Here is an 18,521-nt window from a genome sequence, read left to right on the forward strand (position 1 = left end):
GGTTGAGGTAGTCATGAAATTATTCCACAGGTGGTCTGGCCCTTATGTCAGTGCCAAGACACCTGTACTGCAGCTATCAAAACTTAGAGGACTGCTAAGCTTTGGGGCATCTTCTACCTGTTAGAGCCAACGCAGGAATGTCACTTGTTTACAAGGACCTGCTTTACACCTGCACACATGAACTACAGAACCAGAACACAGTGTGTTCCAGGACATGTTTGTTACTTGAACCTCTTGAGATGTCCCTTGTAGGACAAAGATGACTAACAAATAGAACAGTGCTTTGGCGCATACTGTTTTTAGAAAGGAAAGCTGCTGTGATTGCTGTTTAAGGCTCAGTATTCTAAGCAATTGTGACAGTTGAAACTACATCCTGCTAACCCTAGTTCATCTAGCTGTACAGAGGTAAAGATGAAGGTTAAGGAAGGCTCTTTCATCTTTCTCCCTCATGCCTTTGGAAACATCCCATCATGAAAATAATACTACAAGTGGAAAGGAATTTCTTCACTGACACATGCTTCACTAGCATAACTACCAAAAGGAAACCCAAGGCAAACAAATCTATCCAGTCTCTCCTGCCTTCCTAATAAAAAGTCGTGGGATTTTGTTTGTATTTCACTTACTTGAAATCATGTCATGTGCACCAGTATACAGGACTTCATAAAAGCAAATGCTTGAGGAACAATTAACAGTTTATGCTACTGTAAGATATACTCAAAAGCAGAAGCATTACTGGCATTTGGCAATGAATAAAGCTCTCAGACTACATTTCAGAGACTGTACTTTAGTTATTCTAAAGCAATTGCACAGAATTACACTCAAATTATGCTGTACCTCTCTAGTGCTAAATCTTGTGTAACTCAAAAGATATAACATAGAAGAGCAGACTACAGAATACCTATTTTCTGTCTGACCAAAGTACTACAAACAAATAAGCAAGCACACCCAATAATTCTAACTCTTCATTTTTGGCACCATGATTTAGATGTGTCTGGAATTTTCTGATGCTGGATGGAATTATCTTCATTGTCAGACAGCAAAATCAAGTGTAAACTGGCTGTTCAGTTTGATACAGTTCACTAGCATAAACACTCTGGAAGTAAAAGCACAGTGAAGGTGCCGGCACAGTAAATAAAAGGCTTCTGGGCAGACCTTCAGTGCCCGTCTCCCTTCTCCATAGGTATAAAATTCTGCATTTGGCCTTTACTGATTTTATTTGAAATAAAATGCACCATGAGACAGTTCAAATCTTTGCCATCTCATGCAAAGTACAAATCTTTCTATAGCAAGAAGAAGGTCGATTACTACATAAAATCAAATGTAAGAATGAGAAAAAGAGACTTCCAGTAAGCAATGATTTCCTTTTCATCTTTTGTGACACAATTGAAGTTATTGGCAGTCCAGCAAAGCCAGATTGTCTGTGCTCCTGCAACTGAACTGTTTACCATCAAAGAGGAAAGAAAATGTGACAGAACTTTTAGTAACCTTGTTGCTCTGAAGTCCACTGTTTACTTTTCCTAAGCTCTGACTATAGCTGTGTCATCTGAAGCAGAGTGATATCCCTGTTTCCCTCCTTCACTAGCTCATCCTCTGCATGGTTACTAACAGTACAGCATCAAACACAAGCTGCATGTGTATGGTAGACAGATTTTATCCCGGTAACTTGAGTCCATCAGTGTAATATCTGGCTTAGTCCAGAAAAAGGCTGGAGATCTAACTTCTAAATGCTGTAAATAGACAGCACTTTAATTTAGTTTAAAAAATAAACCAAATAACCACACATTAGAGGCAGTTACTTGTTCATTAACACTACAGGAAGCTTTTAATTTAAGAACCATTCCAAGATTTTACCCTCTTTACCTTTCTAAATGTTTTTTTCACAAGTACTGTCAGATGACATTAAACTCTGTTCTAAGAGATTATAAATATGACAGCAGTGGTTAGATTGCGTGCAGCAAATATCTATGAGTTTAAAAGGTATGTCAGGCTGCATGTATTCAGCAAAACATAAATGACACTCTGAAAAGGTATTGAATAATTTACATCTTATCATACCTCTTTCATGAGTATTTTATGCAGCTCCTTTCCACAAACTTCAAAACAATGATCCAAGTTCGCTTTTAAAACCAATTAACTTTGTTCTGTAATGTGTACAACGTGAGTTGCACTGCATAATAAAATGGGAACTGACGGTTGAACACGATGTAACAAACTTACATAGTATAAATTATTCACATCTTATACACAGCAATACTGTCATGAAAAGGATACAGGAATCCCCTACTTCCTAAGCTCTGATTTCACAGAATTATCAATGAAAAACTTCTGGAGAGAAATATTGATGCCCCTCCCAAACACAGTGACACGCAACATGCAAAGAAGACAAAGTGCCACTCTTCAAAAATCCAAGTTTTAAATATTAACTGATTTGAATTGTTGCATTTGTTAAAACTAGGCCCCTAAAGAGAATTTATGAACTGAAGACTGGTACCTTTGACATCCACTAGTGTAAAATAGCTCCCTTTGCAAAAAATGAAGTACAGACTATTTACAACAATCTGTGCCACCTTCAAAATAAGCAGCAATTTTTGTACCAATTGTGGTTATGAACAGAAACCATTAAAAAATATAAAGCATAAACTCTCCACAAGAAACTACCAGCTATAGTCATCTACTTTTTGGTGTTTTCTCGTGAGTTTAGTGTCTTGCCTAGTTCAATGGTATTCAAAAATTGGGCTCCCCATGTTCCCTACTGAACTACCATGTCTTTTTGCAAAGAAACTTTAGTTTCCGATTGTCTTTCTGCCAGGCAAGAGGACAATCTTTTCCTTCTTCCTCTCCAGAGCATGAACCATCAGCTTACTCTGCTAAAAAGCTGCAGGAAATTCAACCATCAATAGAGCTAAGGTCACACCACTTATTTTAAGTGGTTTAATGAAAACATCTGCTAATGTACCTAAATTATGAAAAAAAAGAGCCCAACAAACAATTTCTATGGCTACTGTTGTGTTGTTGCTCCTGGTTTAACTACAAAGATCCTAGTAAGAAGAAAGGCTGATGTCACTCATCATATTGAGTTTCCATTCACTACCGAAAAATAGACTTACAACTGTGAAGAGATAAACTGATCTATTCGCTGAATTTCATTCTTTTCAAAATACATTCCTCCTACTGAAGTGTACACATGGATACAAGCATAACTTGGCAGTATCCTTTTGTTTTTAATTAAATAACAAGATCTATCCTTATAACCTTGCAGTGGTGCACATATAGGCACGCGTTCCTGCCCTACAACTCTTAAGGACAAGAAAACCTGAGGTGGGGCTGATTCACTAGGCAGATCACAGGTCCTGCAGATTTTTAGCACAAAACTAGAATATTTCTGATCCCGCTTTATGCCTCATCTAAATCTCAGATTACACTTAACTGTTTTCAGGAAATCTTACTATTAAAAAAAAAAACTTTACAGCAAAGAAAAAACTGGTCAAAGCTCTTTGTAAAAAGCTTTGTGGTTGTTTGCCTCCTCCCCGTGCCTCAGTTCCACCACAGGAGAATCTTTCCTCACTAAAGCACATGACAGAATCACAGAATTGTCAGGGCTGGAAGGGACCTCAAGAATCATCTAGTTGCAGAGTAGATATGTTATAGAGCATTAGCTTAAGACAAGGCAAGAAGATTTTATTTAATTTTGATGCTGAACAGATTTATACTCTTACTTCCATTCTTCTGGAGGGTGGGTTAGTTCGAATTTCTCTCTCACGTTGGACACTCCCATGTCCAGGTGTAGCCAGTGGACCTCCTCAGACTGCAGATGACTGAGACGCAACCCATAGCAGGCCACATTTTTCACCTTGTAACTGTCCACAATCTTCTGAATTATGCCCTAAAACAGAGAAAAATACACTCCTTACAAGCTGTAAATGAAACACGTATGTCTTTTTAATTCTACAGAAAGACTAGAAAACGTAATCATATACCATACAAAATGCTAAGTCACAGAGTCCATGTTTATCAAAGATGTAGAAACCTTCTTATGAAGCTACTTATTCAGACAACCGTTTCCAGTCTCTGCATTTACCACCTCTTCTTGACTTTACAAAACATTCATAAATATTTTCATGCATCTTATCAGAAGTAAGCCATTACTTCCTCTATGTAAAACAGAGTAACAAATGCTAAAATACAAAAACTTATTTGTGGATCAAAATGAGGAGTATTTGTTCAAAAATGGTGCCTTTAAGAGTCACCCTTAATCTACTGTCAGAAAATTGTCTTAGCCCTTCATCCTATTTAATGGCTTAACATGCAGGATATGCTAGGTTGTGCCACAGGCCCTAGGCTTCTTTTCCTCTCTTCCCTCAACTCATTTTCTCCCAAGACTGAGAACAGACATCTTACAAAACGAGCAAGAGACAATTATTTGGGAAGATTCTCCATCAAATGTCTATTCTTTTGTCCTGAGGTAAATTTCAGAGTCTTGAAGATCTCTTGCCCAAGATAAGAACCTTCAACAAAATCTAAACAGATTGTTATCTCACTCCTGCATTAGCCATTAGGAAGGTCTAACACAGTAACTAAAATTCAAATGTGTTAGTAGATCATGGATTAGCAAGCTCTCAAGTGCAGTGTGTCAGGCTGTTCTGCTCTCATACAGATTAGAAGTCAGCAGGAGATCAGAGCTACTCCCTCACAACCTGGTAAAAGGGTAAGGCTTGTTGCTCAGCAGGGCAGCAGATCCCTGCTGGCACAGAGTTCAGCACTCAGCAGGAGCACAATCACTGCTCCCAGATACTACTTTCACGAATTCCTAGCCCTTTGCTTCAGATACTGTCATTTCCCACTGACAATGCTGGTGTGCATACATACACATCCACACACCTACACATATGGCTGCACAAGCTGCTGATTCTTGCTCAGAATTTCATGGAGCATCTCACATAACCAATGCTAAATACTACAGCAGACAGAGGTGGGCTTCTGGAGTGAGACAGGTGAGTTTTGTTCACAGGTTGACATTGTTTCCCAAAATTCATTATTTTATAACCCAAATAAATAGTTTTAAGATCCTAATTCTGCAAGTTAAGCAAGCAAAAACCTAATTGTTAGAAGATAATTAAGGAAGCACTAAATCTGAATAGAGGGGGAAGACAAAGATGATCAGATGTAGGAGTGGAATCATGCTTTTGGTGAGGTGACAGCAAATTGTTAGATCAGTTCACACATCTTCCCAAATGGCAACCTTCAAATAATCTTCCAGAAGCAACAAAACATGTAGTGAAACACAAAATATTCTTTCAAGTCCACAAGAAAGAACAGGCTGTGTTTAGTATGTTCATGAAATCTGAATCAGAAGATTTTCAATCAAGTCCAGCACTCTGTCTTCAACAGCAGTAATAGGAGCATCCTCAGAAACATCATTCTTTTCAGCACCAATAGTGTCTCCCAATGTTCTTGTCCTCTTCCATGCCCAGAAGCCAGATGCCCACTGCTAAGTGAATGACAAGCCCTACACTTGAAGGAAGATGGATGCAGACAGCTAAACACTCAGGATGATTGCAGAGGATTGTATCATGTGGGAAGGAGACTGCAAAACACATTGGCAAAACTAAGTTTTCAAGTGGCATTACCAGGTGGCAGCACTACACAGACTAGCTAGCAACAGCTAAGTACTGGCAGTCAGAAGGTGCCCAAGATGCTGGGACAAATGTCTGATGCCAGCAGAAGTAACTTCCTTGTAGCTACATTCATTAAAAAAAATAAAGGAAGAACAACAGTGGCCACAGATGGATGCCAGGCAGAGGCAATACCAACAAAAGCAGCGACACCAAAGAAGCACATATGACACTTTCCTTAAGTGTGCTCCAAGTCTCTACTTCTATCCCAGTGGCTTTCCTGAGCCAAGCATTGTTTCTACCATTCAGCAACCTCCAGTATAACTGTTCCAGTTACTCTTCCTGTCTCCTTTTAAAGCGGTTAACTTCTTGCACGTCTCCCTCATCAAGTTCCAAAGACCTATTACCAAGTCAGTGAATTGTTTTAAATCTCAATCGACTACAGTGCGCAAAAATTGGTTGGCTGTTTCTTGCCTATATTTAAGGGTCTTCATAAGAAATAGTGCCAAGGAGAACAGCTGTGTGTATCCCAGGAAACACCTCACAACCATCAAGTAATCTCACCATTCACAGAAGCACATTTAACCTCTTCCTCACCCAAGGGACAAGCTCTCCTTAATCATTAAAGCTTAAAGTTTTGGCAGGAATGCTCTCCTTTGAAGGGAACAGTGCCAGCTTTTCTATATGAATACAAGCAGAAGAGATTCACCCATTTCCATCTCTATCTGCATAGAAGATGCAGAGTTTGATTTTGGAAGCTCACCTTTTCCCCTGTCTCTGATGTTGTCAGTTGATAAAAGGAAATGGAGGTACATGTTCTTAAACAATAGTTATACCTACTATGGTAAGGAATGGCTTTGAAAAGAAAAAAAAAGGATCAAGATCATGATGAACCACCAAAAAAACCTGATGCACAAGGCTCAGCTGAAGCCATTCTTATTTACTCAAAGAATCAAGCCAGACATCTCAGAACTTCTGATTTTCAGGGTAAGAATTCAGAAAGACTACAGAAGTCAACTGTCTTAATTCCTACTAAATGTTACACTTTGCAGCTTACATTAAAAAAAAAAAATTCAAACCTGTCACAGACCCAAAAGTAAGTCATAAATAACAATAAAAACTATTACTATTATGAAAGGAAATGTATTTTGTAAACTACCTATCCTTTTTGGACAGGTAGCTGCTACCACTCCAAGAAAATAATCGGCAAGAATTAGTATATACTGTACGTTTTCTTGAGTTACAACTCAAGAAAATCAAGTTGTCAAAAGCAAAATTTAAGGAGATAGCAGCTCTGGTGCAAAGGAAGTCAAGTGCAGATGTTTGAAAACACGTTCGAAAAACAAAGACAGAGGCGATATCACATGTGAAAGAAACATGTCCAGTGGCTTCTCTTTCTTGTTTAGATTACCACGGAGCTCAATCCAGATGCTAACAAACCATAGCCAGAATCAAAGGAAGGCAGAAGTTACCAAATGTTGTGATTGAGACACTCAAAATGGCCAGCTTGCAGAGGAAGCCTCGCAAGTAAAACATCTATTTGCTTATTTACTTTTTCTTTATTAATAAACCAGAGAGGCTGAAACTGAAAATATTTAGAGCTACAGCTGCAATCAATATAAACTAGCACCATGCCAGAGTGGTTCATTCAGCAGCACCAGCTCTTGCTGTGGAAGCACAGCATATAAACACTGGAGTGGGGTCCCCTGCAGCAGGACAGGCTTTGTTTTATCTGGCTGCTATTTTCAACCAGGACAAGATTTATCTTCAAGACCTGCACTGACACAGCAACCATAATCAGGTCAGTGTATTTAACTGAGTGGGTAGTAAACAACATGTAGAGTCTCCCTGGATTCTGGACAGCCTCCACAGACCAAGTGGAGATGTTTGGAGTGTCAAAGCAAGCCACTGCCATCACTCCAGGAAGTGCAACAGCTTCTGTCTGTCATGGTAACAATTTCAGCAGCCTTGCCAGAAGAATGCCTGATGTTCCTAATGGTAGTGACCAGAATGCTTAATCAGAAGTTTCCAGACAAACAATTGAACTGCTTAACCACTGCATAACAGCAACTAAAACATCCTCCTGAGATAAGACATGACAGTCTTATAACTAGAAGCGCAGCCAAAAAGACCTGCAATCTCTCTAGACTCTACTACAACCAGATGCTAACTCAGGAAGCTCCTCAGATGCATCCTTGAGTGTAAAAAACCAAGGAAAGCAACAGGCAAGGAACAACAAAATTTCAGTCTCAATTATGATTTTATGACCTCAAGTTAATCACAGCCAAAAATATCCACCTGAAAACTGGACTCCAGCAGAAGCCTGTTCCACAAGGAGCTTCCACTTTGTGGGCACGCAGGCTACCTACACGAATATGAATTTCTGTGACAAGTTTTCCCCTGTCTGTTGTGACTCCCATAAGCACCCTGTAACTTTAAGGAGCTCACATAATCATTTGCCAGTTGAATGCTGTTTACCATAATCTCATTGACCTTAATTGGGTTTCCAGAGCTAACATTTACACCCCAAACATAAAACAGGCTAGTACAGCTGAGATGAGGGGAATGGCTGCCTTACAGGAATTTCCTATCAACAACAGGTTGCAGGTCACCTTGACTTCTCTCCTTTTAACCCACAGAGGTGGTTTAAAAAAAAAAACACACACCTTTTCAATAGCTAGAGAGCTGGATAGCAATCATTTTCCCTCACTTTCTGAAAGAGCCCACGGATATTCAACACAGCTAATTTGAAAAATAGATTAATTTTGTCCTGAATTAGCAGAATGTATCCAAAAATAGATTTTACAGTACAGTATATTTAGGAGGTTGTTGAAAAATCAAGACAGACCAAAAGGCACAGAATATCCTAGGCTCTCCCAGGCTGTGTCAATGTCATCTCATGCTTCTGCAAACGAGTGAAAACAAACTGCTTGGTTGTAAATTAACAAAGCTGATGTTCTACTATGAATAAATTGAAACTGGAATAAATTACTCCCAGTATGACTACCAACCTAATTTCCCTATTTAGCAGAAAGGAGAAAGAGTGTCTTGCACTAGAGAAAGCCTTTGAGTAGCACCTCTGACACTGGGACATGGTGTTCATGTTTGAAGTACTTCAAATACATCAAATGCTATTTATATATCAAATATGGTAACTCTTGATGAGATACTTATACAAAGATGCTAAATGAAGAGTAGGACATAAGCAAGCTACAAAGCTCTGATGCAAATTACTTTTTATTTCCATGTCCTCACAAAGCCAAAAGGCAAGTTTGCCCTCTGATGGCACTATGTCTGACACACAGAAAAATTCACAGTCCTCTTTCTCATTATGTGCTCCTTTCTCTCCTGTACTGATCTAGCAAACACATTTGTACAGCTCAACGATAAACTCCTCTGGGGAGCTACTCCAGCTAAAGAAAATCTCTGCAATTTTAGCCCAGTAACAGGTATGTACTGGAAACTGTAGTCTGAAAACACTTTATTCTGATGCCAACAATTTTGCCAACAGGCCTAGGGACATCAAATCAAGCAACACATCCACATGAGTGCCTCAGCATCTTTCACACTTCATCACAAGTACCTCTCCACACCCACATATAATTCCACAGGGAAACTCCAAAGCACACACTGACAGTGCTGACAAGGAGCCAGTACAGCTGTGTTTTCCTGTCTCCTTGGCTGAATCAGCACTCTTACGGTCTTAGTGCACACTGCTTGAGCTTCCTAAATAAACCTAACGGTATTTGAAACGTTGACAAGAAGTTTAGTTTTCCAGAGGCTTAACATACAGAAAGCACAGTCTCCTGTTCTCGGCTGCACTGGTAGAGTTTATAAGCTTCCACAGATCAGGCCCTCTATGGCTAACCTAATGTCAAATGTGCTCTTGGCTTGAAGGGGTGGTGCTGACCTCGTCTCTCTAGTGACCAGCAAAAGGACACAATGAGACAGAAGATAGCTATGCTATGGGAAGTTCAGTTTGAACATTAGGAAAAGGTTCTTCAATGAGAGGGTAGTTAGTGAGAGGTGCCTCACAGAAGTGGTCATGGCACCATACCTGAGCATCTGGATTATGCTCTTAATCATATGGTTTAGTTTCCGGAGGAATAGGGAGTCAGATTTGATGATCCTTATGCATCTCTTTCATCCTTAAGTATTCTAGGATTCAATGTCTTGAAGTCATGTGCAGATCTATCTGTTTTCAGGAAAATATCCAAGGGCTACTATACATTGTTATTAAAATGTTATTTTGTATGTGTGTCTCATCCAAGGATATCAAGACTATTTTGCAGGAGTGAAGCAGGTATTCTGCAGTCCAAGTGTATTTTTGTCACACTTTTTTCCTAATTATTACAGTACTGTATAGTGCTTTTTTTTTTTCTACTTGTAGTTTCAGGTCCACAGTTTTGAGGAGCTTTTTTTCTTTCCCAAAGTTCTCAGAAGAGAGGCACATAAGAACAACGTAACTATACCTTGTCACCTGCTGTAGCGCATGCAATGAATAAAAGGAAGAGAAAAAAAACCAATGAATTGTACCTATTTTCTTAGTTTTTTACTAAATCAGGAATGGTTTTATACATTTATACAAGCATCTAGTAGATGTCAGAAATCAGTGCACTTGAGTTTCCTATACATCAAAGTTCCACTGCCTCAAAGCACATATTACTGTATCCACGTGGAAGTCACATTAGGGTATGTAACCATCGCTGTAGAATTCCAAGCAGACTTCCATAATCCCCAAAATATTCACCTGGCTTGGTTCTGAGTCCTGCAAGTTGCAGACTCCTTCCACAGAACTTTCTGTGATCAATCTGATATTCCTATACTACGTTTTCATAAGAATCCAATTTAAGAGAGAAACACATTCGATGCAAAAAAGTTTCCTGTATAATAAATAAGGCAGGCAATATCCTTCCCGAGAAGTCTTTGGAAAGCCAGAATGCTGCAGTGAATGATGGAGTAGGCTTGTAAACAAGGCTCTAATATCCTGTTCTCTGTTGGTGCAGTAGCACTGCAGTACCAGCCTAAAAAGGCTTTTCCTTTCTTCCCCCAATAGTGTCAATGCGCAAAATGATGCAGCTCTAACAAGATTGCGGAACTGATCTGGACTAAAAGCAACACTAGGACAACTACTCATTTTAACTTGGATTGAGTTGGCCAAACAGCCACAACGCCTAAGCCAGCACAGCTAAGGTGGCTGCATAAAAAAATAAACAGTGAGAAGGAAGTTGGCATGGCTCACAGAAGAATCACTTGTGTAACTAAGATATCTATGATCTGAACTGTAGAGCTTTGCACTATAGCTCTTGCCATTCCTCTACCATAAACTGGAACACCAATGAGAAACTGCTGTATTACTGGGTTAAAGTACAGCAACATGAGATGGATTGAATGGGAGGGGTGAAAAAAAGGCAGCAACAAATAACAACACAGTAAAGTAGTTAAATTAACTGCTCTAGCGATATCTCGGCTGAACACGCTTCAGTCCTCCTCCTCTGAAATTTGAATTAGGGAATTAACTGGATTACACCATCTTCCAACTCTGCATCCATGCCTCCTACCTACAAAAAAAGAAACTGCAGGGGATAAGGAAGCTAATGAATTTATCTGGTCTTTTCCCATGGTGCAGGAGTGGGACACTGACAAGACATGCTCCTTGACTTCAGCTACTGCAAGATACATCCTTATCCTCAGCTAAGAACGTTGTGCTATTTTTATCCAAGTTTTAAAGTTCTCATTCTATCAAAATTGCAGAAGGCAATATTTGAGGGAGGTACTGCATAGAAAAGGGAGAAACAGACATCTGACTGATGAACAGGTGAAAAGAGCCCTGGACAATTTATCTTCATTTGTCAAAGACTTCTACTCATGGTTCTCTCCGCCTCCAAATGCAAGGACAAAGCTGACAGATTAATGGCCACCTCTATCAAGTTTGTGTTTCAGTCAGTCTCAGAAAATTGGGAAAAAACTCCAGCATGAATATCAAGGTACAATGCATGGCCAGCAGTAACCTGTTTTGAGCTTTGTAGGTATTTCCAGGTAACTAATGCCATCTTCACTTCTCAGCTATTGAATTCAAGAATCAAGCACAAGCTTTAAGGGTTAGAAGGTTAAAAAGAACTGCAATGGATGTAAGCTGGGCACCTCTGGGGTGGGCATGTATATTATGGAGCAGAACTCCACCTGAAGCCACCTGTAAGGGCTCATATTAAGATTGTGAATGTCCCTTTCTAAAACACTCCAACCCCACCTTTATCCCCTCAATCTGCTCAATACAGTACACTCATTTCCCCAATAAATATGGTTACAACTCTACATCAATCAGATCTTCTGAAAATAGAAAGCTGATTCACTTGTAACCACTGATCAAGATGCAGTTGGAATGTTTGCAAAACCAGGACATAAAGTGCACTTGAGACCAAAAGAAATTCCATCTCAGCAACACCCACCTACTTGTGTGCCACACCTGAGGCTGTGAACAGGGCAGAGCATGTCCTGCATCCTCTCCACCTCCAAAGCCTGGAAATCCCTCTTTGTGAATACGCACGTAGACAACACTTACAAACCAAGTCATGCCAAGATAAATGGGGAAGATAAACAGCCTTTCCTCTCCGACAAATGCATGACCATCTATACATTCAACATTTGCACAATCATTCATAATTTCTCCCCCCTTTTTTGGAAATGAAGCATGTCCTCAGTATAATACAACAGTAAACAGGATAAAGGAGTATGCTAGTTCTTTGAAATCCAAGAAAGCATTCCCAAGACTTGAAAAGCTGCCCTTGAGTCTCTTGCAGAGTAGAGACTTGTCCCTCAGAGGACACAGCTCTTTGAGGGACTAAATCTTTTCAGCAGTGGTCTACTGGCAGAGGTTCTCCTCAAAGCCAATCCTATGTACAGCTGGTGTCTTGGTAGAATATACTTCCAGCCAAATAGCAAGGAAATTGTACCTTTTGCCACTTAAGAGACTTATAGAAAGCGAATTTCTGTTCATTGGAGTTTAACAATGAGTTTATTGAAAAAGTTTCCCCTTACGATCAAGTATTTGCATTTCAAGTACACAACTAAAACAGGTTTCTACTCTACTCTTTGGAAGTCTTTGGTTTGCTTGCTTTTAAAAGGGGAAAAGGCCTTCACCCACTTCTTTGACTGTCAAATGCATACTTTCAACTGATAAAAGCAAATGTGACCTGTTTGAAACAGAACATGTTAGACATCACAGATCAGGGAAAAAAAAAAACAAACTATCTTTACCTTCCTTTGTTACTAAAGCATACTCCTGCTTTACCAGCAGAAATATCTCTAGTTGACTTATGAAAATTTCAGCCCAAGTCTGAATGCTGGAAAGGTTCCTCGGCGATTATCCCAGAAGCTGTGCTAACCAGGGAGTAGTACTGAAAAACTTTTTTTCCCCCCCTTTTCCTTTTAATTGCAGAGCTGTCCCAAAGATGGTCAACTCTGAATATTCTTACAGAGTTTCCTGAAAACAAGCCAGAGGCCAAATCCAGCACCAGACTCCTCCTCAGACTGTAATTCAGAAGAAATAGAAGCTCTATTGCAGATGATCTCCTCCATGAAAGGAAAAGGGCAGGAGATAAAAATTAAGGCATAAAACCCTTAAAGGCTATTTTAATCTTAAATTATTCAGCTTGGCCAAACAGCAGTCATTTCAAAGGAATGTAGGCTTCTACTCCAACAAGGGTTTACTGTTTCTAAGATAAATGTCAGGACATGGCAATACATTAGTGATGGACTTCTTTAACACTCAGTACCTGCACATTCAACAGGCATTGTCCCAGCTGAACAAAAGAAAAGATTCACATTTATTCCAAAGGAAAAAAAAATATCTTCAGTTCATCACATTCTTATTTTACAAGAAAGGAGAACAATACAAAAATCCTATTACTTTTAGGGGGAAAAACCCCCAATTGAATGTGCATATAAGAAAACTAAAAGTTATGGCAAGTCTCAATAACTGCTACTTGCCTGTTCTTTTCACCGTGCTTTCATAAAAAAAAGTCACATCTACACTTAAAACAATGACAATACAACTCTGCAAATCAGTCTTGGCACTGAATTTCTTAGAGGGAGTGTAATTTTTGGATCCTTAAAGCTCATAACCACAGGTATTTCTGAGCTCGAGAATCCAGAGATGTAATCTCTGCTTTTGTTTTTCAAGGTTCTGCATAGCTCTTTCAAAAGATAATTGGACTTCAAATACCACATAAAGAACTTCGGATGCTGGTCCACAGCAGAGGCTTGCAAGATTAAAAGCACACTGAGGCACAGATTTTTATCCCTTGTACAAAGGAAGACAAACTATTAAATGAATGAACCACATTAAATACATCAGAACACTATACTTCAGCCAGAGTGCAAGATGTTTGAAGTGGTACTCAGAAAACCCTTACCCATGTAAAACAAGAATACCTACTGTATGGATTCAATACCGATCCTCCTTTATGATTCTGTAATTCTATTAATGATAACAATTCCTGTAACTGCACCTCTAATCTATCCAAGTTACCCCCAGACACAGATACGAGTTTTCTAAATTGACAACAGAGATCACCAATGAATTTCATACAATCTGTGGTCACTGTCAGAACACCCTTGGGTCTTTTCACACATAGCCATGCTAGAACAAACAGTATGAGAGGAAGAGAAAAATACTCAGAACTCTCCAGTCTTTTTTTCTTTTTTTTTTAACCTTGGTTTCCCTTGTACAAAAGGCAAAACCAATAATAGGAAAAAGGTTCATTTGAGCTTTGTTTCAGTTTAAATACTGCAACACCTGAACAGACAAAGTGTAGCAAATGGTAAGGAAAGGTCCCAGAGATCAGTGAGAATGCATGTTTCGGAATAAGCAGTCATTCTTAAAATTATCCCAACCTTCTTTTCTTGCTTCTGCATAGACTAACTGAAAGACAACACTATACAAACGCAAGCAGCAGGTGAATACCAGGAGGGAGGAGAACAAACGCACTTACTAGGGCGAGAAAGGACTCTTCCCTCAGTTTCCAAACAATACTTTTTTCTACAAGTCATGCCCACCTTGTGTCTAAATATATAACTCCATACACCTCACGTTTAAACAAACAAACCAAAAGTTTAAAGTTTATTTTTTCAAGCATTAGAAATGCCATCTGATGTCACCTCCATCCCTTGCTGGGTTGCTCAAAGGCTGTGCGAGAGACCGGAAAGACACGAGCTTATACCAATATGATACATAGAAGGTCAATCTGTTCATTGAAGCTGAGGGTGATACTTATATATAGTGGATTTGGTACACACGTACATAATTCTGATAGGCTTCGCTAGCCACAACGATTTCGCTTGTTCCCAGAGCTGACCAGCCTGCCCCACTTCAAGGCCCCCTCGCACAGCTCAGCTACAAGATAACAGCTAAACTTCTACCCAAGGCTGCTTCCCTGCAGCTATGTCTCTTATCAGAGTGACCCTAGTCTTACCCTGCCTGTTCTTTTCACTTCTCAGACTATTCAGTTCTGCTCAAACCCCGGCAATCCCTGCCATTAAGTGTCACACAGGGCTTGTGGAACATGAAGTGGTAGAAGTCAACTGCTGTACATCGGTAGCAGTATCTACATTCATAACTGTTCTTGAATCTGCTTCTGAAGTTACAACATACAAGCAAAGACTCTTTAAACCCAATTGCAGAACTTCTGTTTGCTTGTTTCCAGAATTCTACCCCTGATTTCTTGAGCATAAAGTTATCACTAGCAAAGATGACACAGGAATTCTGAAACCAGACTTACTCGGACATCAGTAGCATCACCATGCCGAATGTTGCTGGCCCATGTTGTTGGCTCACTGCTGGTTTCGAAGTAGTGAAAAACCTTTAGTACTCGTTCCATGGCCCCTGGGGAACGCTCCATCCCACTACTGAGGTGTGTCTTTGCACTTGAACTTGGTGTATGATTCAAGTTTGGATCAAGGTAAGCTGCTGCCATGGTTTTGCTAGATGCTAGGTATCTGTCATATTCTAGGAAAAGGAAACAAAAATACATTAATTGCAATTATACCCAAATCTTTCACCAATTCATACAAAGCATTTACTGGAAATCCATACTTATTTTTAAAGGACATTTAGCTGCCTTTTTTTTGGACTCCCCCCATTAAAATAGCCATATAGCCACAAACACAAAACTCACTTGATGAATACCAGAGACAATGCAAGCCCCTTGAAGGAAGAGATCTGAATCTGACCACCACAACTGCATATTTTTGTATTTAGCAAGAACTCTTCCTTTAGTTTCTCAGTAACTTGACCTGGGCCCCTGTTAATACCTGCAAGACCAAACAGTGCCCATCTCTGAATTCTGCCCAGTCTAGTCTTGCAAAAAGCCTCTAAAGAGATAAGGAAACGTTGACAGCCCACTCACCAAACTAGAGACTCTCTACTAAAAAGCCACCCACCAAAACCAGGCTCTCTTGTTTAAGGCTAAGACACTGTTACATCACTCTTTTTATGGGAACCAACGCAGCTTAAAAACCAACCACAGCTAAATTCATTATCCACTGAAGAACCATTAAGAACAACACTCTATCTCCTCTCATCAGTTAATTAACAACTGGCTAAATTTTACCATCAGCTAGCCATGTTTCCAAATTATTTGCAAGTCTGATGGCAAGAGGCATGGACCACGGTATGAGTCTGCATCTCAAAAGAAATAACCTGCTGCTTGGCTACTGCTGCAGATCAGCCACAAGCAGATGGTGTCTGAGGAATCAATGCAGCACAAGAGAAAAAGAGCAAACAATACCTCCTCCTTCGCCTGACAGTTTCAAGCATCATTCCAGACTGCTGGCTGGAAAGAGCAAAGAACTGCAGGGCTTTGCTCCAGGCCTTGGACAAGTGCACCAAGCTTTCTCTATCTCCTCCTCCTCACAGCAAGTTGCCAGTGGGGAGGCAGTTTTGGAAATGTGATGTTAAAAATAAAATAAACTTGGTCTTTTTTGGCATAGTACTCTGAATGCCTTTCTGCTAGTAAAGCTGGCCTGAAAAAGGGGCTGGAGGAGAGTAAAACTGCTTCAGTATTGCTACTGAACGCACCTGCCTTAGTTTCTTCTACTGCAAGGCAGAAGAGAACCCCACAGCTCCAGTGGAGCTCCCATAACGCCTCACTGAACCTCGGCAAAGCTTCAGCCACCAGCCTGCCATCCGCCAGGGTGCTGTGCTAACCTCCACAAGAACTGGTTCAGGAAACTACCAGGGAAAAACAAAGGTGATTTGGTTTTCAGGGCTGGTGGTTTCACACCACAGCTGCCTTTAAGTTCCTGCAGACATTAAACAAGCACAGACGAAGAGAAGCAAATGAAGCCAGTAGGGCAGGGGCAGAAGGTGAGACAAGTCTCTCCTCCAGCAGCATCTACCCATTAGACCACTTCACCAGTGATGTCAAACCATACCATGAGCTCGACTAACAAGAATCCAGCACCAGCAGTATCAATGCTCGAAATCTTCAGACTGTAGATAACATTTCCTAGAAGCTAAAACAAGGCTTGAAGTCTAACACGACGACCTTAAATTTGGTTAATTCATACGCACAAGAGGAAAGAAACAGCCCATCTGCACAGCATGTCTTTACCTCTTGAATAAAGGATCGAATTACTGTCATGCGAAAGAATTTTAAGAAAATTGGCTGTACTGGGTCAAACAAAAAGCTTGTAATGTCCTGCCCGCAGGCAGGGAAGTTGGTAAAAGCAAACCGAGGAGACACTTCATACACTCCTCCAGTTCCTGAGTCTTGAGAGATTGCCCCCATCTAAGAAAGTGCTAGCTTAGCTTCATATTCCTGTTGCCTCAGTTTGCAAACCGAAGAAACCATGGTAGCTTTTTGTATCTGGATTATTGTTCTCTAGTCATCAACACAAACTAATTAAGCCAACCTTACAGCCCCATTAAAACTTTCCCTCACATTCACCCTGTATCAAGAGATGCAAGAATGCCAGTTATCCCTTAGCAACACTGCTCTTGTTTATCCCTCACCAAAGAAGCTTCTGAACTGTTTTCATATAAAGCCTGGTTTAAAAGCTGAAGCAGGTATAGACATCTCCCCTGTGGCAGACTAACAGCAAGTGACCATGCAGGCTCCCAACTGCAGGGCTCCTCTCCCGCAAGGCTGAAATAGCTTTTGTAAAACTCAAAAGGTTTGCAGGGTGGGGGCTCTGTCTGCACAAATTTGTCCTCACAAAACTTTTCAACAGGGCAACTAAGAAGAATGAATGGCAGTTTTCAGGCTCAGACACGGGCACAACTTCTGAAGTAGGCAGAACATGATGCAGAACAATCTATCTCCAAGTCACTAGTAAAACCGTTAAGTTTTATTTAAAGTTTACATACTTATGCGAGCAAAAGGAAAAATTGGTAGAAAATGGTGTTGGGTTTTTGGTAAAGGAGAACTACTTTAATATTGACTTGCTGTATTCCTGTCATGCAATATACACATTCATCAGGCTTTATCCAGAAGAAAAAGAATAGTAAGAGAAGCTACAAGAAAATACTGAAGTGAGCATTTAGTATGTGTCTGACCACAGACTTTGAATATGGACAATCTACATCTCTTGGGAGCAGCAAATCGAAGTGATGAAACATAAGTTTTCTACATACAGCCATGCTCTTAGATGGTGTAGTTTCAACAGACAGGCAAACCACTAAAACTTTTTTTTCATATTCATCATATTGATAAAACTTGAAATCTAACACTGACCACACTGGGTACAAGGTACTGTAATTTTTCACAAGGTTCCATGGAAGAGAGGTTCTTAAAGGTAAAACAACCTCCTGCACAAAATCAGAAAAGTAGTTTTCCTTTAGAATTTGATCATCATCGTGTTCCTCACAACTGCTTTTAAAAGCACTTTACTTTATGAGGTACCAGAAGA

General features: G+C 40.0%; 1 protein-coding gene across 14 annotated transcripts in view; it reads right to left on the reverse strand.

The window, feature by feature from the left end:
• The window catches only part of PTK2 (protein tyrosine kinase 2), a 196,855-nt gene that overhangs the window by 98,665 nt on the left and 79,669 nt on the right, over nt 1-18,521 (reverse strand). For 13 of the 14 annotated variants that reach the window (XM_064154375.1, XM_064154374.1, XM_064154368.1 and 10 more), the window contains 2 exons: nt 15,392-15,618; nt 3,717-3,883 (listed from right to left, as the gene is read on the reverse strand). In XM_064154375.1, the coding sequence (XP_064010445.1) occupies nt 3,717-3,883; nt 15,392-15,586 (362 nt within the window). In that variant the 5' untranslated portion in view covers nt 15,587-15,618. Of the gene's footprint in view, nt 1-3,712; nt 3,884-15,391; nt 15,619-18,521 lie in introns of those variants that run through there. The other variant, XM_064154378.1, reaches the window with a different exon arrangement.

This window comes from Pogoniulus pusillus, chromosome 14 (assembly GCF_015220805.1).
Source record: "Pogoniulus pusillus isolate bPogPus1 chromosome 14, bPogPus1.pri, whole genome shotgun sequence".
NCBI classification, from domain to species: domain Eukaryota; kingdom Metazoa; phylum Chordata; class Aves; order Piciformes; family Lybiidae; genus Pogoniulus; species Pogoniulus pusillus.